Source organism: Felis catus, chromosome A1 (assembly GCF_018350175.1).
Source record: "Felis catus isolate Fca126 chromosome A1, F.catus_Fca126_mat1.0, whole genome shotgun sequence".
Lineage (NCBI taxonomy): Eukaryota > Metazoa > Chordata > Mammalia > Carnivora > Felidae > Felis > Felis catus.
Window position 1 is genome coordinate 156,117,859 of NC_058368.1, and position 24,295 is coordinate 156,142,153.

At 34.8% G+C, this 24,295-nt stretch overlaps 1 protein-coding gene across 7 annotated transcripts in view; it reads right to left on the bottom strand.

Moving 5' to 3' along the window:
• KIAA0825 (uncharacterized protein KIAA0825 homolog) overlaps nt 1-24,295 on the bottom strand; it is a 389,144-nt gene that overhangs the window by 157,911 nt on the left and 206,938 nt on the right. The window contains exon 21 of one of the 7 annotated variants that reach the window (XM_045040124.1): nt 1,512-3,361. The exons of 5 other annotated variants lie outside the window; for them this stretch is intronic. In XM_045040124.1, coding sequence (XP_044896059.1) covers nt 3,295-3,361 — 67 coding nt within the window. In that variant the 3' untranslated portion in view covers nt 1,512-3,294. Of the gene's footprint in view, nt 1-1,511; nt 3,362-20,719; nt 22,907-24,295 lie in introns of those variants that run through there. One more of the 7 variants, XM_045040125.1, reaches the window with a different exon arrangement.

A 24,295-nucleotide genomic window follows, 5' to 3' on the forward strand; every position in this document is an offset into this window, starting at 1 on the left:
CCAAAGTACTTCCTGAAACAAAAACTCAGAAGAGCATGGGACATCTTAGGATTTTTTTCTACCACTTAACCAAGATGCACATTGCTTTACTCAAAAGCTCTAATAAAAAGATAATGAATTGAAAAGTGTATTTAGTAAAAGGATGGTAATGACAATAAACTCCTTTGAAAGAGAAATTTTAATTGCTTTATTTTTAGATTTCCAATCAGGTTCTTGGATATGAAAAAAAAGGTGTAAATGTCTGTTTCTGTAAAGCATCAAAAGACATCCTACACCTGATATTTAGAAAGAAAATAAAGATTTTTTTTGATGGAGGAAAGATGGGGATTAGGGGATAGGAAAAAAAATGTACTAAGAATTTACACACTATTACCTTCAATCATTTTGATGCAAGTCATTCGTACCACCACCATGCTAACAAGACGTCCAATTTACTAAACAATGAATACCGAAAATACGTTTAAAAGGTACAAATGACTGTCCAAAGAATGACACTGAAAAATATTAAGTAACAGCTCTACCTCAAGATAAGCCTCACCATTAAAGAGTTTTAATGAAGAGAGCCTTCAAAGGCTAAATCAGGAGGCATTGATTAGATTGCCTCTAACTTTGTGTTTTGACACCTTCGTCTTTCGTGGCATTATATTGTCTCTGTGCATCTTACAAAGGAAGCATTTTACTAGGCCCACACAAGAACAGGAGACAGCGATGCTTATAAAAGAGACTGTCAAGGGTGTGAGCCAAAATGGGTCTCATTTGGATTTCAAGTGAAGAAAACTCCTAATGCATTTCATTACAATGTATGCGAACCTCTGAAAAGAAGGATGGATTGGGATTCTCATCCCTATTAATTTATTGAAATGGATTCAGTTTTTTCTTGTATATCAAGAGAGACCATGTGTTTCAAGCAAGGTAACAATATTATAGTCCCAATAACCAAATATGCTATGATTCAGTATGCCCTTCTGTGAGATAAAGAGGATGCAATTTTCTTGATAATTGGGATTTGAGTTTAAAAATAAATCCTACAATAGCATGGCAACAAATAAATATTCTTTGTTACTATCAGTTTTAAAGATATGATCAAGCTGCTATACAACACAGGGATTGATTCGGTCTTTGTTACCAGAGCAGGCTTTTTACCATTTGAAATCCTATTTTTTTCCGTTACTACTGTCATTCACATATTGACTTTTTATTTCATTGAGGAATTACATGCATGATGTAATTAGGATAACACCAATGAAAGTCATATTTTATTAAAAGATAGTGAAAAGAGAATGAGACAAAGTCACAGCATTTGAAGCACTGCATTGTAGAACATATATATATAGATAGATAGATGCGTATATATATGTAGAATATATATATATATATATATATATACATATATATATATATATATCCTCATAAGAATATTCTAGTCATCAAGGCACCTATTAGGTAATTCATGGTAAAAATAAATAAATAAATAAATAAATAAATAAATAGAAGTACTTCTATTTGGCTGATCCTCCAACTTTAGTAGAATGATACCCACCATTCAAAAAATTTCAATCTCTAACCACAGAGAAATGCCACATGATCTAATGCTCTGAGACATTCTAAATAATTTCATAAATTCACAGGATTACAAATATAAGACATATGCTCTCATTGCTCTTTAACACCATTAACATTTAGAGATGATTGATTATGTTATACCAATAACATTCAGTGAATTCAAAGCTGATCTATTTTTTATGTAAATCATACAACCTGCTAGTCAAATTAAAGGTTAAATATACATAAAGTCTTCGAATAAAATACAGATAATCTTTCACATAGAACATGGACCCATGATATACCTATTCGAACATAATAGGAACCATGGATTCGCAGGTTGCTTACTAATTAAATCCAGAAAAACAGCATGAGCATGTCCTCCTTATGCCATTATACGTTTTATTCCAAATGGGAATAATATATCCACAGCTAAGTAGAATTACAAAATATAGCTAGAAAACACAATTGGAAATAAATGTACATTTACAAACTTGGAAATCACCCTCTATAAACAAATTCCTATTCATCATTTAAATTTTCCCATACATAGAACCATAAAATAGGTGCGGTTAAGAGTACTCTAAACCAAATACTTAGCATATGTACATACATGTTTCATGTATGTGTATGCATATATTCTTTAATAGACAACTATATCCAAAAGCAGCAAATCTCAATTAACTTTGGTATATGATTTTTCTTATAAGAAAGTTTATACATCTCCTTTAATACATACAAAAGAGGAATTTTTTGATGAGTTGTAATTAAATTAGAATGATGCATGTTTCTTATTTTTATCTTGACAGTTCTTGTATTCTCAAGCAGAGCCCATTACACACAAATATACAGCAGGTTACGTGCTGAATAATGTATTTCAAGTACTTAAAATTACTGGGGTGTTGCCTAAGATCTCCATGTGAATACATATTTTGGCCTTAATTTTCATCACTGCGTTTCTACAACTGAATATATTTTATAACCTACTTACAAAGCAGTTAATATCGGATTTTTTTTCAGGACATAACAAAGGTAATAATACCATCTTTACGATATAAACTTTATGACATTCTGAATAAAACTGACAAGTATAAAATTTGATCCATAAAATAAGTGATATACTTATGTTAATTCACCTTTTTAAAGATATTATGTGTTGCTCCGTTTTTTTGACAAGGCTTCCATTCATACCAGAGACATGTTGAAAAACACTATATTTTCTCTCAATAAGGAGAATCACTTTACCCACTATCATGCTTGTTCTGTCTCAATAAAAAATCAATCATCAAATGCTTGCTTCCAAGTTTTAGTTGTTAAACTGCCAATTTATGCATACAGTTTGGCTCAGCAGAATTTCACTCAGCACCATTTCTGTCATTATTATAATTTTGTACATCTCATAAAATGTCTTAAACTTCGGGGTTAGTGGAAGTTACGAAAGTTTCTATGTGCTTCTACACAGCATTTGAGGTTTAGAGTTAAAATATAGTGGTGGGATATAGTTTGAAACCATCATTTTTAAATAAAAAGGAAAACTATATCTTTCTGTGGTTTTTCAAAGTAATAAAGGCCTGATTGATCCCACTGACTAAGGCAATTGAATCGGTTGTCTAAATGGTAGTAACGTCAATGTCAGATATGTGGTTATCTTTTCATCTGGGCCCATTCTTGAATGTAAAAATCAGATGTTTGAAGGACATTTCACTGACCTGTTATGGCCTCTACGACTCTCAAACACAATACTGGTATTCCTTATATAAGTGCCACATTTTGGATAAAAACCGTTTCATCAATGATGCCTTTGCGACATCTGGCGGTCCTAAGGATATATAAAAATTACTTTTTGTTTTTCCCAATCTATCGGTACTTGAAATTCCAGTCCAAAAGCCTTTGATACCCCCTAGCGGGGGCACAAAAGCACTCTGGCCTGTAAGCTAGGACGTGGACTACCATGAATCCATATGGTGCAAAAGGTCACAAATCTTGAGATGTGGTGACATCATGACAATAAGACACTTTCTAGACAGAAGCTGACCCATTTTGAATATAAAAAGGACCCTGATCACATGTTCCCACACATTTAAAACTATAGAAAAAAAGAAATATGCTAAGTGCTCTACGGCGAAGCTGAACACTGGCGTTTGAGGGTACCTATAGTTCTCACACTTAAGGAATACTATCTGGAGATTTTCAGCAAGATTGCTTTAAATGATCTAAGAGTCCTGGTTTTTTATGTTATAAGTTGCTGCTCAGTAAATGTTAATAAGCGGGGGAGAAGTGGCTGAATCACAGGATGCATGTTGCCAGGCAATCTTTGGTTCCTTTGTAAATTATTAATCCAGCCATACTGAAGCTTGTTTTACATGATTCTGCCTTTATTTATATTTTCAGCAAAGCACAGAACTTAAATATTACTTTATGCAGAAGAAAATACTGTTCTTTGGATTTTTATTCTTGTTTTGTAGGCAATTCAGTATAAGGAAGAGGGAATAAAAACTCATTTCCATCTCTTCATCATATACTTTCTACAGGTATATTTGTTGTCCACATTGAGAAATCATGACTTTGCTAATTCCTTGCTCAGTAAGAGAAAATTGCATATACTATACAGTTGATTTTTTCTTTATTCTGAGTCTTCATGAGGTAGCCCACCCGACAACAATAAGATCTAAATCAAATATACTATGTTGATTCTACATTTTCAACCTCCTTTTTATATAGTGGTTTGAAAAATCTTTATTACTTTGGCTATAAATTAATAATTTCAAGGGGTTCTCCACAGGAAAAAAAAACTCATGTTTTCCAGATTTTGTTTTATAATCAATCTTTAATATGTAACTCATTTAAAAAATTTTTTTCATGTGTTAATAGTTGTTATAAAAGACAGTGGATTCACTTCTCCTGACAGAGCACTAAGATTTATTTATACTTATGCATGTATCACTGAGTTGCGTCCAAAGATATTTTTGTTTCATAAGTGAATAGATTTATTTTCATTTATAAAGAACATACAAAAACTGTCCCTGTGGAAATGACTTTAAATTTCCATGCAATTATAACAAGTTTCATGTAGATTAAAAAAGTTCTCAGATGTATGTCTTCCATTAGTTACATACTGCTGTTAGGGTGGCAGTAAGTTCCCTTGATAGTATTTATGGACTGATATTTGAAATGGATATAAATATTTATTCTCTAAAGTCATTCCATGTTCCCTATTTTAACAATGCAGAGTTATATGGAACAATAAAGTAAATAGAAATAGATATTGTATTCTCTTGTCATTGTTTAAAAGGATCTTTTTTGAGAAAGATTAATGGGATATAAAAAAAGGCCAGTATGCATTATTATTAAAAACAAATAATAAGGAGAAAAATGTAAAATTAACCAATTATCACTACATTACTTGCTAATATTATAGACTACAACAGATGGTTTGATAAATAATAAAGTAAAAACTGTAATAAAATGTATTGATTAAAATAATCAAATACCTTTCTTTGTCCCAAATGCACTTTACTAAAATAAACATTACAACGGAAGCTAGAAAAAATGACCACAGACATACCTTAAAAAAACGACAAATCTTTTCAAAAGTTAAACAATAATTTTGATCGTGGATAATACTAAACATACAATCCTCCTATCTATACTTAGATACTAAAGTAGCAAAATATGTTTCAAATGTAATGGCAGAGATAGATATAAAGAAGTAAAGTCATAATTCTAAAGTAGATTTCATTGTCTTACTGAGTCTGTCTTTTAGAAATAGATTTACAGGAGGTTGTGGAGAAATTTTACCCTGTAACTTCCAAGAACCACACCAAGAATTATCAAAATAAATCTTGCCCTCAACTATCAATACAAAGAAATGGGAATTTTGTCACATTATCTATGTATTTATTAATGTTATTTTGTTTTGTAAAGGCCATGGTGGAAGCAACAAAAGGGAGAACAGACACACACAAATTAGGAAAACTGACAAAATAAAATAACAAAATTATTAGGAATAAGCAAACAACTAAAGATAAAAGGTGCTATATATGGAAGGCACTGAGGGAGGTCCAACATAAGCATAATTGGTATCCCTAAAGAAAAGAATTAAACACATGGAATGGAGAAAATATCCAAAGATATAATTTAAGAAAACTTACTAGAAATAACGACTTGAACATTCAGATTGAAAGAACACATTGCCTTAGGAAAACTGACACAGAATGATAAATACCAAGACATATCCCGGTTGAGAGGGTTGAGCTTCAAAGATGAAAAAGTAATTTTTTTCTCCTTTCAGGTAAAAATATCAAGTTACCAAAGGAGGAAAAGATGGGCTGGCTCCAAAACTATCTAGAGAAACAGTAGAACTATGGCTACCAAGACATCTGAAAAACAAAGCATTACCCCATAAGTACATAGCCAGTCAAAGTGTCATTCAAGGATAAACACAACACTTGTAGTGATGAGCACGTGGTGATGTATGGAAGAGTCGAATCCCTATACTGTGCACCTGAAACTAATATTACACTGTCTGTTAAGTAAATGAAATTAAAATAAAAACTAAAAAAAAAAATTGGGCACCTGGGTGGCTCAGTTGGTTGAGTGTCCAACTTTGACTCAGGTCATGATCTCGTGGTTTGTAAAGTGGGACTCACTGCTGTCAGCATGAAACCTGCTTTGGAACCTCTTTCTCTGCTCCTCCCTTGCTCATGCTCGCTCTCTCTCTCTCTCTCTCTCTCTCTCTCTCTCTCAAAAATAAACGCTTAAAAATATTAAAAAGAACAACAGCAACAAACAAAAAATATTTAAATAGGCAGTATTTAAAAAAGACAACTGGTATGATCCCATTTGAACAAACTACAAAAGACCAAAGTTAAACTAAGAAATAAATGGAAAAACTATGGCAAACAGGTAATAATGAGAATTGAATGCATTTAAATATACAAGTAAGATTAAAATAACTATGAGAATTTTAATTAAGAAACAAAGTAGGGGTGCCTGGGTGGCTCAGTTTGTTAAGCCTCCAACTCTTGATTTTGACTCAGGTCATGCTCTCACAGTTCATGAGTTCAAGCCTTGCACGGGGCTCCATGCTGACAGCATGGAGTCTGCTTGGGATTCCCTCCCTCCCTCCCTCCTCCTCTCTCTCTCTCTCTCTCTCTCTCTCTGCCCCGCCCCTGCTCACGTGTGTGCACCCACACTCTTTCTCTCAAAATAAATAAACTTAAAAAAAAAGAAACAGAATGTAAATGTTAAAACCAACACAATTTATAAATAATATGAGCAAAACTTTCTCAGGTCAGAACATCAATTTTCTTATCTTCTATGTGATAGGTCAAAAGATATCCTTTAATTAATTAATATGATATTTAGAGTTATGACTGTAAATAATAAAAGAACCAAAACAAAATATTCAATTAAAATTAGGTGCTAAACAGTAGGAAGGTTAAAAAGGAAAAGCGGGAGGCAGTTGAAGATACTAATTTTATCTCTATCCATTGTGAGGAGTCAATAGGTAAGGCCAAAGAAATACGATTAAGTATATTATGCAAAGTTATAGTTATACAGGGTAGTATATCAGAAGAACTAACGTCAGAACACCAGTATTTGCTGGGGAAGTAGAGTGGCTGGAGGACATGGGAGGGGGCCTTACCCTTCATTATTTATCTAGTTGTGATTTTTGATTCTCACACTACATCTATGGCTTCATGTATGCAAGATAAATACTTTTTGTTTGTTCAAACTATAAATCAAATTTGGAAAAACACCATCTTTATGATACTCTATTTTCCTTTTTTAAGCATGTTACATTTCTCAATTTATTCATTCTCTTTTTCAAATTTCAGGGCAATTTTACATTGTCTTTTTTTGTTTTTAATTAATTAATTTTTTTTTCTCTTAGAGAGAGAAAGCATGCAAAAGCAGGTGAGGGGCAGAGGAAGAGAAAGAGAGAGAATCTTAGGCAGGCTCCACACCCAGCGCCTAGTCCAAAATGGAGCTGGATCTCATGACTCTGAGATCACGACCTGAGCCAAAATCAAGAGTCAGATGCTTAACCAATTGAGCCACCCAGGTGCCCCTACATTTTCTTAATAGAGACTGCATTTTCTCATGGAACTTATTCTAAGGTGGACTGTTTTAAGATTTTTATTGCTACTATTACTGCTTTTTTTTTCTCCACATTTTAAGTCTATTGTCACTACATGGGACAACTATTGATTTCGTACGTTTACTTTAAAACTGACTTTATAACTGATCTCTCATTAATTCTAAGTTTTTCAGGTTAATTTTTTTATAAAAAATATTACATCAAAATAGCATCCATCCTATTCTCATTTGAAAAGACAGTCTCTCATACTTTTGATTCTGACAATGATGATTATTGGGTTGAGATTAAGTTAAAGGAATGTCCCACTCAGTTTTCATCAACCAAGAATTTTCATCCGGAATTATATTGTATTTACTGAATGCTTTATCGTCACTTACTAAAATTATCACATGACCTTTTTTATTTAGCCTTGGCATGTTGTCATAATATCTGACCCACCTGGAATAAATCCAACTTCATTGTATTGCATTATACCCTGTGCTCCACTGATTTGTTCAAATTTTACTTAGTATATTGTCACTGACAGTTATCATTAATAGTTACCCATAGTTTTCTGGAGGGCTATCTTCATTAGGGCTTAATTTAAAAGTTATACGTTTAAAATTTTTTTAACGTTTATTTATTATATTATTGAGAGAGAGTGTGCGTGCACGCGCGCGCTCATGAGTGGGGGAGGGGCAGAGAGACAGGGAGACACAGAATTGGAAGCAGGCTCTAGGCTCCGAGCTGTTAGCAGAGAGCCTGATGTTGGGCTCGAACCCACAAACCGGGAGACCATGACCTGAGCCAAAGTTGGACTCAACCAACTGAGCCACCCAGGCACCCCAAAAAGTTATACATTTAATAAAATAATTAGGTATGTTTCTTTTTCTTTTCTCAGAAAAGCTCAGAGAAAAACAATAATTTTTTCTTGACAGTTTAAGTCCAGTTGTATGATGAAAATTAAGATCTAATTGCTTAGATGATGTTGTTTTCAATTTGATACATATTTTTGGTAAATCTTGGTGATTTGAATTTTTCCTTTTAGAAAAGTTCTGGTATATCAAAACATTCAAAATGGTTACAAAACCAATGTAATTTCTAAGTTTTAAATCTCCATACCTTCTGTCATCTATAATTCTCTTCCATTTGGCAATTAGATTTAGTACTCATTGCTTCATTGTTATTAGTGTACTGACATATTCATCTCTCTTTTTTTAAAGCTGTCATCAGAAACAACAGAAACCAGAAGGAAGTGAACGACATCAAGTGCCAAAGGAAGGAAACTATCAACCAAGAATTCTAAATACACAAAATTATTCCTTCAAAAAGAAATATAAGATAAAGCTGTTTCCAGATAAACAAGGACATATAATTTGTTTCAAGCACACCTGCTTTACAGGAAATACTAAAGGAAGTGCCTGAAGTTGAAAGGGAATAATATTTGATAGTACCTCGAGTCCACAGGAGAAATAGAATACCATAAAAGGTAAATATTTGAGGCAATAATTATAAGAGACTGCATAAATATTCTTCCTCTTTTCTCTCAAATGCTCTAAAACATTGCATAAAGAAATAATTAAAACCGTACTGTTGGGTTTAAAATATAAGTAGATTTAATATGTATGTCAATAAGAGCACAAAAGAGGAGGGAGGAAATGGACTGATATAGGAGCAAAGTCTCTGTAGTATAAATAACTAAATATAATAGTATTGAGTTAAAAATAATAAATATAAATACTATAGTATAATTAAGTTATTACTAATCTTAGGTAAATTGTGAAAAATTGCATATTTATAATATCTAGACCAGTCACTAAGAAAATAGTTCAAGGGGGCGCCTGGGTGGCTCAGTTGGTTAAGGGTCTGACTCCTAGTTTCCACTTGGTTATGATCTCACAGTTTGTGAGTTCAAGCCCCACAACGGACTCTGCACTGGCAGTGTGGAGTCTGCTTTGGATTCTCTCTCCCCACTCTCTCTCTCAAAAATAAATAAATAAACATTTAATAAAAGAAAATAGCCCAAATATAATAAAAGTTCAGTTGAGGGGTAAAATATTCTGGAATGAGACAAGTCTTGTTCTGCTACCAAATTGGACTACCATGATAAATAAGGTGCAATACATTCCCTTAATTTTATTAAGTTTATGGTTGGACACAGCAAAATTTTCTTTCCTTTCTGAAAATGCTTTATAATCTCTTTCCCACTTTGGATTCTGTGTATGTGCCTAATCCCTGCTACTGAAAAATATGATCCAGGTTTCCTTGATATTATTAAAAAAAAAAAAGTTTGGTTCAATTAACTCATAATACATTCTTAGTCTATATGCCAATGGTAATTTTAGCTGAGTTATTTATACAAAATGGTTAAATATAAATTTGGTCCACATATGGAAATTAATATGAACATGAATTATCTGTTAATATGAACAATCATATGTATTTCATATTTTTACAACTCATGGTACCTGAGTATACTTTCCTTATGTCAAATTTAGGTTCATGGCAACAGAAGACGTAAACCAATCTGAATGATTAAGTTTCTGAAACGAATGAAGTTCTGTTGCAACGAAATACGTGAATTACTCTGACATTCTCTTGAAAAATTCACCATGGATACATGTTATTGACCTTTAGCTACTCTAAACTGCACATGGAGCTATACGAGCCTGGGTTGGGGTAATGAATATAAACGTTAGTTAAGCTCCTTAATGGAATCAGGTTGTAGTGGGACAAAGTAAAATGGGGCAAAATTTTGTAGTTTGTGAATTCAAATTGTACAATTATTCAGCAGTGCATTATATGGCCTAAAATTGAGACAGGCTCAAGATGTGTGAATTAAATACAGGAAAGAACACAGTTTGCATAGATCTACATATTTATTGTCCATTCCTTTCAACTCTTTCTAAGCATGAATTTACTGATAGATTTCTAATAATTTTAGTGTGATGTTCTTTCAAAGATGCTTCTTTGTGTTGGTGAGGGGATATCCGATAATGACAGCTTGAAAAAGTAAAAGTTTCAAACAAAAATCGCTATCTTCTTATAATAAAATAGAACATATTACTATAATCATTATAGAGAAATAATAAGTTCATAGAAATTATCTGGAAAACTGTTCTTGTTCTTAAATGGTGTCAACGTAGTTTCAAAATGTGTGAAGACGCTGCATGGTTCTTGACACCAAATGTCAAGTTCTGCTTAAAATTCCGTTGTAAGAGCTTGCTACAATTCTCTATCTTATAAGTAGATGCCCAATGAAACCAGTACACACTCTGCTTTATATAGGTACAGAACATCTTTCAAAGCTTCTGCAAACTGGCTATTCTAGCATCATTACAACCACCACCTCCACTGTTGTCATCATTACATCATTATCATCATTGAATACATCTAGCTAATGTCAACAAATCTGAATCATGGGAGTGATTATTTGTCACAGATCTGAAAGGTCTAGGTACAGTGGAGAGCTAAGTCTGCAGAAATTAAGTAAAGAAAAAGCATGACTATTAATGGAAGAATGAAACTTAAGAAGCGCTATCTTTGTTCTTATCTTTTTCCAAACACTGTGTGAGGTAGAAAGACACTGATTAAGAGAGTGGAGAGAAGTCAGTGAAAAGTACATGTATTGCTTTTTCTTTTTAATTTTCTTTTCTTTAAGTAAGCTCTATGCCTAACGTGGGGCTTGAACTCACAGCCCTGAGAACAAGAGTCACATGCTCTATTGACTAAACCAGTCAGGTGCCCCACATGTATTAATTTTTCAATATGCTACAAAAAAACAGATTGATTTCTTTCTTTTTTAAAAAAGTTTTTTAATGTTTATTTATTTTTGAGAGACTGAGCGAGACAGAGAGTGAGCAGGGGAGGGACAGAGAGAGGGAAACACAGAATCTATAGCAGGCTCCAGGATCCAAACTGTCAGCACAGAGCCCGACGCGGGGCTTGAACCCACAAACCATGAGATTGTGACCTAAGACAAAGTCAGGCCCTTAACCAACTGAGCCACCCAAGCACCCCAAAACAGACTGAACTCTTACGCTTATTTCCACTGCTACATAAAACCAAAATAATAGTTTTAATTATTTATTTTAATAATCTGAAATAATGAGATATTTGAGTAATCAGCAAAAATATGTTATACTGAGGGGAATAAAGACTTCCTTCATATCAGATGAAGAACAACCTGAGGGATGTGCATCAAGATGAATTAACTATTTTTAGTGATAGAGATACAGCTGGTAAGCAATTAAATATATTTGAGCAGTCAGATGTGCCTTTTACTGTTAACGTTTTGTTAAATCAGTCAGTGAAAATAAATTTGTAAGATTTGTAAGATTCCAACAGAAACACACACCTAGCCACATTTAAAAGCAGTTGTTATAGAATGAAAACAAGAATGTAACATACATGGATTTAGGGGGGTTAGTATTAAAATATCAGGTGAGAAGGCTGAAATTCAGGGGTTCAAATTTTAAGAAATTTCGTTTTTGGAAATCAGTGATGGAGAGGCTCAGGTCAGAACATTGAGAAATAAAAAATAAATAAATAAAAATAAATGGAAACAGAGGATAGTTGTAAAAAAATATAATCTCAGCATATACTATATAACTGGTAACAAGCTGAAGTTGTAAAAAATTATTTGTTTAAAAATTTATCCTGTTTCATAATTTATAGAACTTAGAAGGAGTCTCAGTTAAGTTATACCCTTTGGGATCAAGGAATGACAGAACAATCCATACAGTGACAATTTTAATTCAGTATATGATTAGAGACTGTAAATAAGGTGGTAAGAAAAAGCTAAGAAAAGCTCTAATGATTAAAAAAAGAAGGAATTAAGATGTTATTCTCAATGATATGATTATTTTAAAAGGACATCAAAAATCTCTGTCAACAAGATTAGAAGAGGTAAATTTAACAAAGTTACAGACCTATCAACAAACTTTACGTTTTAATTTACCAACAAACAGAAAATAAAAACTTACATATAAGATTTACAAAAGCATTAAATGTCACAGAAACTGGGAAATAAATTCTAAAGCAAGATGAACAAGATAGCTATACAAGATATCTAACATGAAAATACGTTAAGAAAAATCTAAGACCCAAGGAAGGATATACAATGTTCATGGCTTGGAAGCCTTGATATTATAAAGATAACAATTACCTTCAAATTCATCTTTAGACATAATGCAAATTCAATCAAGATCTTAACACCTCCCATTTAAAGAGTATATTGAAAGCTAATCTTAAAATATTTTCATGACTTTGGGGTGGGAAAAGAGTTCTCTAAAATGGCAAAATATGGGGCGCCTGGGTGGCTCAGCCGGTTAAGCATCCGACTTCAGCTCAGGTCACGATCTCGCAGTCCATGAGTTCGAGCCCTGCGTCGGGCTCTGGGCTGATGGCTCAGAGCCTGGAGCCTGCTTCCGATTCTGTGTCTCCCTCTCTCTCTGCCCCTCCCCCGTTCATGATCTGTCTCTCTGTCTCAAAAATAAATAAACGTTAAAAAATAAAAAATTAAAAATAAATAAAAAAATAAAATGGCAAAATAACATCCAGAAAGGGGAATTGTTTAATAAATCTTACTATATAAAAATTAGCTGCTATTGGGCCACCTGGGTGGCTCAGTCGGTTGGGCGTCCGACTTCGGCTCAGGGCATGATCTCACGGCTTGTGAGTTCGAGCCCTGCATTGGGCTCTGTGCTGACAGCTCAGAGCCTGGAGTCTGCTTCAGATTCTGGATTCTGGGTCTCGCTCTCTCTGCCCCTCCCCTGCTCACACTCTGTCTCTCAAAAATGAATAAACGTTTAAAAAATTAAAAAAAAAATAACTGCTATTTAGAAAAAAATAATTTGAAAAGTAAAAAAGCAAGCCAAGGAATTTAAGAAGATTTTGCAACAAAGGGTTTGTATCTCCCATCCATTCATACAATCCTCCACACATAAATTTATATTTTTTAATATTAAAACAATGCAGTAAATAAAACAATAAAAATAGGTATGAAGCTTTAAGGCATTTCACCAAAGATGCTATCCAAAAGCTTTATATGTAAAATTCACCGTAATTAGTATTCACATCTATCAGAATGGCTAAAATTACATTTGTATTGGTGAAAATATGATGAAATGAGAACTCATATACTTTTGGCAGGAATGTAAACTGGTACACAATTTTGGGCAATAGCTTGGTATAATCTAAAGTTGAACATAGGCATACTCTATGACCCAGCAATTCTACCTCTAGGCATATACACAGTATACTCCACACATACACCAAGATTTATGTAGGTGAACGTTTCCAGTCACATTATTCACAATAACTAAAAATTGGAAATAATCCAAATGTTCAACAATGAAATGGAAAATTGGATACAGTCATATGCAATGATACACTATACAGAACAAAAAGGGAAAACTTCAGTTACATTCAACTACATGGATGAATCTCACAAATGTTATCTTAAGGAAAAGAATCTAGAATAATTAGAAAATATTATTTCATATATGTAATCTTTTAAAAAGGAAATTTATTTAAAAAACATAAAATAACAAGTGTGAAGGATATGGAGGAACTGGGACTTTTGTGCATTGCCATTGGAAAATGCTGCAGTGTGTGTGGAAAACAATATGGCACCAGTTCCTCAAAATATTACATGATACAATGATTCTACTTCTGGGAAACTATCTGAAAGGATTAAAAGCAGGGAAAATTGTACACCCATGTTTATGGCAACATTTTTCACAATTGCCACAAAGTGGAAGAAACACAAGTGTTCAACAAAAGAAGAATACACAGGAGAGGAGTTGGGAAGATGGAAGAGTAGGAGGATTGTGAGCTCACCCAGTCCAACATTTACAAGCAGATATCATCCACATCCAAGTAAATAAAACAACAGTCCAAGATGGGTAGAACAAATTCCACAACTAAACACCCAGAAGAAGCTGCATCTGAAAGGCCAGAAGGATCAGAAAGGCAGAGGGAGGCTGCCTACAGAAGAAAGGCAGCTTGCACATATGGAGAGGGCAGAGAAACAGGCCCTTGCAATAGGGAGCTCACATGGAGAAGACTCATCGCTATAACCTTTGGCATTGAAAACCAGAGGGGCTGAAATCCATGAGTTTGTATTACCAGTGGGATTTGAAGCCTGGAACTTTAAAAGTCAGCTGACTCAGAACTGGGCAAGCATGGAGAGCAGGGATAGCTGGGCCATTGCCCTTAAAGAGACAATGGCCTATGGGGATAGGCAATATAAAACCAGTAGTTTACAGAACACCACGGGCAAACAGGAGACAGATCTGGTCACACTGATTTCAGACTGTATTAGGTAGCTTCTTCCAAAATGAGGGAGCTGGCAGGTGCTACTTTCCTTCCCAGCCCCCAACAATATAAACAAAGGGCCATTTATAGGAGGTAGGGCCACAGCCACTTGCTACCTAACCTGCTAACAGTGCACCATGCCCACAAGTTCCCCTGATGACTCACCCATGCCAAGCCTGCTAGTCTTGGCACTGGCCTCAGGGCAAATTTTGTTACAGCCATGTGCACCCCACCCAGCCACTGCATGTACATGTGCATAGCTGCTGGGGCACACAGCACCCTAGCACATAGCACACACACCCACCACATAGCTGCCACACAGCATCCAGCAGCCACATGTTCCCAGCCACTGTGGCATGTAGAGCACAGTCACACCTAGTCACTCTCCTGCACTATGCCCAGTCTGGTGCCCATCCCCACTGGCCAGGTGTGCAGCTACAGTGTTTCAGGGGATCTGGCATAGGACTAGTGGCCCAGCACAAATTTTACTAACAGGCCCATACTGCTCCCAAGTTCCCTGGTGGGCATGCCCCCTCAGAGGAAGCACCACTAACACCACGGAGAACAAGTACAGCCCACAAGCAAGGAGGCAGTGCAGACAACTACATTGAAAGGAAAAGTGACTCAGACACAACAGCAGACTATAAGAAACACACAAAGGATACTTTCCTGAAGTGCCAGGTTCTGGTGAATAGGGAACACTACAGTGCACATCAGGACCTCTGCTTCATAAAGTCACTACTTTCAAGAGCATAAAACATAGTTGACTTTCTTAACACAGAAAAACAGACAAAGAGGGGCTGAAAAATTGAGTAGATAGAAAATTTATCTGAAGTGAAAAAACAGGAGAAGGCCATGGCCAGAGATCTACACGAAACAGATATAAGTAACAAGCCTGATAGAAAAGTTAAAGCAATGATCATAAGGATACCCACTGGATTTGAGAAAAGAGTGGATGACATGAGTGAGCCCCTTAACACAGACATAAGGAATAACATATCAGAGATAAAGGACTCAATAAATGAAATGAGAAACATGTTTAATGGAATGAACAATAGGCTAGAAGAAACAGAGAAAAATATTAATGACTTAGTGGAGAGAGTAATGGAAAGTAATCAAGGTGAACAAAAGAAAGAAAGAAAAAACCTATGTAACACAAGAATAGACTGAGGGAACTCAGTGACTCCATCAAACATAATAATATTCATATTGTAAGAGTCCCAGAAAAAGAAGAGGAAAGGGGGGTAGAAAGTTTATTTGAACAAATAATAGTTGAAAATTTCCCTAATCTGGGGAAGGAAACAGATACCCAGATCCAGAAGGCACAGAGGACTCCCATCAAAATCAACAAAAGCAGACCCACACGAAGACAGGTTGTAATTACACTGGCAAATATAGTGATAAAGTAAAAAAATCTCAAAAGCAGCAAGACAAAAAAAAACACAGTAACTTACAAGGGAAAACTCCTAAGGCTACCAGGAGATTTTTCAACAGAAACTTTACAAGGCAGAAGGCAGTGACCTGATATATTCAACGTGCTGAATGAGAAAAATCTGTAGACAAGAATACTCTATCCAGCAAGCCTTTCATTCAGAAAGAAGGAAACATAAAGAATTTCCCAAACAAAAACTAACGGAGTTCATGATCACTAAACCAACCCTAAAGGAAACTTTAAAGGGGATTCTTTGAGTGAAAAGGAGAGACCAAAAGTGACAGTATAAAGGTAGGAAACACAAAAACCGTAAAAATTAATATTTCTATAAAAAATCAATCTAGGAACTCACAAAATAAAAGGCATTAAATGTAATAATATATACCTAAAACATGGGGAGGAGAGGAGAAAAGAATGGGTTCAAACTTGAATGACCATTAACTTAATAGAGACTGCTATACATGTAGAAGAGGTTATATACAAGCCTAATGGTAACCACATACCAAAATGCACTGATAAATATGCAAAGAATAAAGAGAAAGAAATTCAAATACAGTAAAACCTTGGATTGCAAGTAACTCGCTCTGTGACTGTTCCACAAGATGAGCAAATAAATTTTCTCTTGGTAAAGAGAAATAAATAAATTTTAACTTGATAAAAGAGAGATGTCTTGCTATAGGAGTAGTACATGATGCCTAAAGTCACACGATCACAACTGAGCCAATGGTTGTCTCTCTCTCTCTCTCTCTCTCTCTCTCTCTCTCTCTCTCTCTCTCTCTCGCTTGCTCTCTCTCTCACTGCAGGACTGTGGGTGATGATCTCCCATGCTCAGATGCTCAGTCTCAGGCCATAGTGTTTGACAGAAATCAGTGATTTTTCAGAACGTTGCAAAGTACCCACAACTGGCACTAGTGTCTTGTTTGTCACTTCAGAGTGCCCATGGGCAGTTCTTTGCTTTTCCATACAAGAGTAAGCTTAGGGATGCTTTGCTTCATTCTAGGCCATTGGATAAGTTCCTTGTTAAAGTTGCATGAAAAGAAAAAGATGCCATTGAGCCAATAGATAGCAATGATTCCATTAGTGATAGTAAAAGTCATCCTACACAGTAACCCTCCTCTCTCTTGTCTCCCTCACACCAGCCACAAAGGTTTTCAAAGGTAAGTGCAGGTTCATTTGCTTTTCTTTATAGTTTGTATTTTCTTTAGTATTTTGTATTATATTACAGTATTGTAATCACTTTTATATGAATACTTTTGGGTTGTTGAACACATCATCTGAATTTTCATTATTCCTTATGAGGAAATTCGCTTTGATATACAAATGCTTTGGATCACAAGCATGCTTCCAGAATGAAACTATGCTTGCAAACCAAGGTGTTACTGTATATTTCTAAAGAAAATAAGAAAACCATGAAAGAGAAAAAAACAAGAATGGGTGAGAGAAAATCTTCAGAAACAACAATAAAACAAATAAAATGACAATAAATACCTATCTATCAATAATTACTTTGAATGTAAGTAAACTCAACATTCCAATCAAAAGATGTAAGGTGATAGAATGGATTAAAAAAATATGACCCATCTGTACACTGCCTAGAAGAGACTCATTTTATACCTAAAGACAAGATCAGATGGAAACTGAGGGGATGGCAGTGATGATGGTGCAAGAGTGTGAATATACTTAATGCTACTTATCTGTACATTTAAAAGTGGCTAGGGGTGCCTGGGTAGTTGAGTCAGTTAACCCTTCTACTCTTGTTTTTGAGTCAGATCATGATTTTGAGCCTGTGTGGGGCTCAATGCTAACAGCACAGAGCTTGCTTGGGATTCTCTCTCTCCATCTATCTCTGTCCCTCCCCTGCTCTCTTTCTGTCTCAAAATAATAAATCAACATTAAAATAAATAAATAAATAAATAAATAAATAAATAAGGCTAAAATGGTAAATTTTATGTTACGTATATTTTACCACAATTATAAGAAACACAAACCTGGACTATAGTGTTAGAAGTCAAGAGAATAGTTCATCTTAGGGGAGAAGGGAGAGTGTAGTGTCTGGCAGGGAGCATGGGGGATACTTCAAGGGTACTGGCAATGTTATATTCCTGGGTGCTGGTTATCAGTGGTGCTTAAGTGAATGTTTGCTTTACGGTGACTTACAGAGCCTCGCATTTAAGTTTTATGTCCTTTTCTGTTTGCTACACTTTCAGAATCAAAGATTTAAAAATAACACATATATGACATGCATGTTCACAGACACAAAATATTCACATTCTATGTCTTTACAACTTGCATTTCACCAGCAGTAGGAGGTGAAGAGGATGTGGGCTCTGGAGCTAGCCACCAGCCTTAGCTTCAAATCCTAGCTTGCTCATGTACACACTGTGACATTCAGCAAATTGTTACTTTCATTGAATCTATTTTCATATGTTTATAATTAAGAACCTGACAAGCGTTTTATAGAAAGTTTTTTAAGGATTAAAAGTTTATATGAAAATATACAGCAGGTTGCCAATCAAGGAACAAGTGCTTTAAACATTTCGAGGCTCTATTTTCTTCCCTTGAGAAGAATTTCTTCACATTTTAAGTCTGCTATAATGGGATTGTCAAGAGTCTTTTTGTGTGGAAACCAGCTCCGAAGAGCACACTTAAAGTTGAAAACTGCCCCAAGTTGTTTGAGAGAAGTTGTAGTTCACTCTGTCCTTTTAATTGACAAAATTAAAAAACATGCAGACTGAATTTTTAACTTTGCTGTGAGGGTTGTATTTTAAAAAGTGGACAGTCACGTCACAAAACAACAATTAGCCACATATTTTTAAAAAGTGATATATTAGAATAATAAACGTGAAAATTTACCGTTTAAGAATTGCTACTACTTAACATTTTTAAAGAATCCTTTTGTATTTAAAAGACCGTGTGACAGTCTTTGATTTTCTCAGTACCATTCATGGAGGTTTAACTGTATATCGTACAAATGCTTCTAGTTTCATCCAAATCTACTGTTAAATTACCCATGTAATTATCCCAGTAGAAATCATTATATTTTTTCACTATTAATTTCATTAACACTTTACTGGTAGGAGTGTGGATGAATTTAAATGCAGTTCTGAGTTTTTATTATGACAAGGGAACATTTCTATATTATTGAAGGGGGATATATAATTTCTAAGTTAAAATAAAAATGGAAAAATATTAGCCACTAAAAATGTAGATAAAAAAAATAATCATGAGGCTTACTTCAAGACATACTTTTCAATGATCCCAGTGACCATATCTTTTTATACATATTTCCATTAAAATGAAGTTAAGTCAGTTATATATCCCACCTATGATGACACTCTGATGTGACAGCTCTTCTAGTATTTGCCAGCAAGGGAACAGTTGCAAAAAGTTATGAAGTGACACACACAGAAAGCAAAATGGGGTGAGAGAATGGGGAAAATTCAAGATGATACTCAAAACAAATATTTTGAGGCTAACATGAGCATAGAATACCAAATGTAAATGGAAATTTCAAGCACATATATCTTTTAATTGAAAATTTAACCTTTATCATTGTATTGTTATATACTACACAGAATATCACACAATATCACATAATATCATTTCCTATTCACACTGATTTAATTAAATAAGGATTGCAGGTGAGACACAATTTTTAGTACTTCCATTAATTCTCATTCTTTCATTCTGTTACATTCCTATCAATCCTTCAAATATTTTCAAGTTAAAATAAGTGGTTACTCAGGGCTTCCTCTGTGAAAATATTTACCCCTAGAATAAATCAGCTTGGTGTCTCTTTAACCAAGAATTACCAAAAGAATCTTGGGTATATACAAATTGTAGAAATATAAAAGTTTGTTCAATTTCATTGTGGAAACTATGAAATTAACTACAAACTGGTAGTAATACAAATTAACTTCTTAATTTCTAGTTGTAAAAATTCACTCCTTGCTCCCCTGCCAAACTCCTTTAAAGTAGCTCTTTAGTATCAAGGTGCCTGGGTGGCTCAGTTGATTGAGTGTCCAACTCTTGGTTTCAGGTCAGGTCATGATCTCACAACTTGTGAGATGGAGCCCCTTGTCAGAGCCTGCTTGGGATTCTCTCTTTTCCTCTCTCTGCCCCTCCCCCACTCATGCTTGCTCTCTCCCTAAAAAAAAAAAAAAAAAAAAAAAAGCCCTAAAAAAATAAAATTCAAGGGGCGCCTGGATGGCTCAGTCGGTTGAGTGTCCGACTTCGGCTCAGGTCATGATCTCACGGTCTGTGAGTTTGAACCTCATGTCGGGCTCTGTGCTGACAGCTCAGAGCCTGGAGCCTGCTTCAGATTCTGTGTCTCACTCTCTCTCTGCCCCTCCCCTGCTCATGCTCTGTCTCTCTCTCTTTCAAAAAAAAACATTAAAAAAATTTTTTTTTAATAAAATTTAAAAAGTAACTCTTTAGTATCAACTTAAGGTCAACACAGAATAGTAAACATAGTATTTTATTAGCAATGTTTTATATATAATCTACTACTATTTTGGCAGAACAGAGATTGACAAGGAATGTGAATTAGAGTCTGACTCCCTAAGTATAAATTGTGACTTCTATCTCCTTCTTGACATTCCAGTCTATGTAGTGTAAATGTTCATATTTTTCCAAGGGACAAAGAAACAATTCAAAAGGTGAAAAATAACATACTTCATTCAGCCTTTGTTTAATCAGAATTGGTGATGGAGGAAAGCATTTAATTCGGATAAAACACTTCATAAGGGACATTGTAAGAATTCTGCTATTTTAAAGAATATTTCCACCGTTTTAAATTTTAAAACATTAAAAAAAGATAAAACAAGGCCATGAAAGAACTTTAGAACTTCATAATTGAATTGCCTTACAGTGAATGAAAATATGGTTGATAAGTTTTTTATACACAAAGATATGTCTCACACTTTTTTGTAAATGCTGCTTTTTCCTACACTAGAATAAGATATCCAGACTTAGTACATAGATGTTTTGGCAGAGTATCATTGGCCTTTGTATATTTAATGTTCACTTAGCTATATTTAAAAGATCAAATGCCACCTTGAACAATATTATTGGGGTGTTTTAGTTCTATTTTCAAGTTAACATTCATTGTATTTAATACTGCTTATAACATCCAGAAAATTAAATAGAGTTTGGTTATGTTTTTTATACGAGAACTCTCATTTATAATGGTATTTAATAGGATGATATTTAAATGACAGGTAAAAACTGGTAAGAACAAAGAACTACCTAATTTCCCTTAGCCTAATGCTTCTCCAGCTTTCATTAAGCATATGAATCACTTTAGTATCTTATAAGAATGCACAGTTTCATTCAGTGAGTCTTGGGTAGGACCCAAGGTTCTGTATTTCTAATGCTGCTGTTCATGGGACAAGCTTTGAGGGGCAAGTTTCTAGAGAACCCACACAACTTCTATTGACACCACGCTTAATTCTATTTCCTCTGCTCAGTGAGCACCAATGTACAATACAACACTTTCCAGTCGATAGAGTGAAATTGCACTGAAGAAAAAAGGAAATATGAATCTCTGAGTTACGGGTAAGTTCCATTTGTACAAAAAATAAAAAATACAAGTTACCGAAGGAGTTACAAAATAGATCTAGGAACATCAGACTTAAGGCCATCACATATATTTTACTGGAGTTCACTGAAATCCTCCCAAAATATAAACTATATATTCATTTTTAAAATTACTGTCATGTTGTTGTAAAACTCTTGACAAAATCACACATCAAACTTAAAGTTTAACTTGACTTCTTTTGTGATGTGCCAATTTTTAAGAAATAAACTAAAACAAAGTAAAAATTATGATTCCTTGGAGATCAAAAAAAGCAAAAATTTGAGCTGTTAACTTGGCGTAGAGAATTTCTTCTAGTTAACAAAACTACTCTCCATAGTCCTTCCATTAACAAAACATCTACAGACATCTCCTCATGAATGAAACCCTTCTGAGAGGCATAGCTCAAGCATATGCACATGCAACAAAGTGGATTTTCACTACTGATAAAGCTTTGACACAGGCAAATTCCATTCTGCGTCCTTTCATGTAGTGTAAGAATAGGCTTTTAAGATAAAGGAGAGGAAAGAAGCATTAAGAAAAATAAGAAATAAAGACACCGATACAAATTTTTAGCAAAGAAAAAATGCCAAATCTGATTGTTTTCAATAAATTTGAATTTTATTATATAAAATAAGCTTATAGAAGGTTTGGAGGAAATTTACCAGTTCAAAATCACGTGTTAAAGACAAAAGAGTTGGAATTTTGCTCTGTTAAAATGTTTGTGGATGGGTCTAGTTTGACAATTTAGCCTGTCTGATGTGACTTTCACAGTCTGTTGGCAGTTTGTAGGCAAGCCATCACACCTGTGACTCTGTAGTTGATTAATGAGTCTCTCAGCTCATTGCTACCATCTGAAGGAGGGCTATGGCCTTTCTGAGCTTCACTGGTTTATTCGCCTTAAACTGCAGTCCTGCTGGGGTATCTTCCATAAGAAAATCACACCTGGTTAAAGCTAATGAAAACCGCAATATGTCATTTTCTAGACAAGTCAAAAAGCATGTAAAACTAGACAAAAGATGTATTCAAGTAACATGAATGTAGTTTTGTCATAACCTGCCAATCCAAAGAGTAACACAAAAAAAGCTGTCCTCAATGACATGTTTCAGTGTCAACTTTTAGAGTGATAACTCTGAATTCTCTGGGCTATAAGAGGGCTTTCTACAATGGCAGCTCTGAGGCTATACAATATGTATTTTCATCAGACCAGGGAAGGTTCTAGTTCATGACCAGCCAGCCATTTAACTCTGATTATCTATAAATGATTAATCTAATTGTTTAAAGTCTTGTTTCAAGTTCTTCAACATTAGTTGGTCCACTTTAAGTGTGTGTAATATTCTTCCAACTTTTTCTTGAGTGCAAGACAGCACTGCAATTGCTTTCTCTCCAGTCTTGCTCTGGAGACTGAAAAGCCATTTAAAGCCTTTCCCTATCTTAAAACAAAGTACGAGGGGCACCTGGGTAGCTCAGTCAGTTGAGTATCCGACTTCAGCTCAGGTCACGATCTCACTGTTTGTGAGTTCGAGCCCCGCATCAGGCTCTGTGCTGACGGCTCAGAACTTGGAGCCTGCTTCCAATTCTGTGTCTCCCTCTCTATCGGTCCCTCTCCCCTTCATGCTCTGTCTCTTTCTCTCAAAAATAAATGTTAAAAAACTAACAAAAAAACAAAGTGTGAGCCTGAGAAGAAAGGGGGAAGGGGGGAAGAGGAAGGAGTTGTGGAGAGAGAGAGAGAGAGCAGGGGCAAGTGAGAGAGAAAAATGACAGAACTCAAAGAGCAGATAACCTGAGGTCTACTGTATACACAATGTACTATAGGGCAAAGTAGGGAAGAAAGCAGTAAGGAAATATGTTAAGCTAGGAAACTTATTCCCTTCACGGTTTAATACCATAGCTTCATCTTTTGAGGCACTCTGAAGGCTCAAAACATCAGGAATACTTAAATAAATACTAAAATTCATTTTAAAGGTAAACACCTGTTGTTCTTTGTTTTAGATTTTGGACCAGCATTCCCTTCTAGTAGCTACATACACCGTGCATGGTTTAGCTATCATTAAATGGCAGATGGAATCACAACACTCTCAGTAGCACTACAATAAATGAGCAGTGAAGGACCAAAAGCCTCTGTTCTAGCAATTACTAATCTCTGATGCATGATATACACAAAATTTTTATATCACTGTACACATTATCAGTGAATACTCCTCTCGTTTGGAAGGGCACACCTGCATGATTTCCTAGAGCATTTATTCAGATCCCCTACAGCCATGTTTCCATTCATCTGAAATTGAAATTTAAACTAAAGAGTGAATACTATTACTATGCATTTTACCCAAAATGTGAAAAG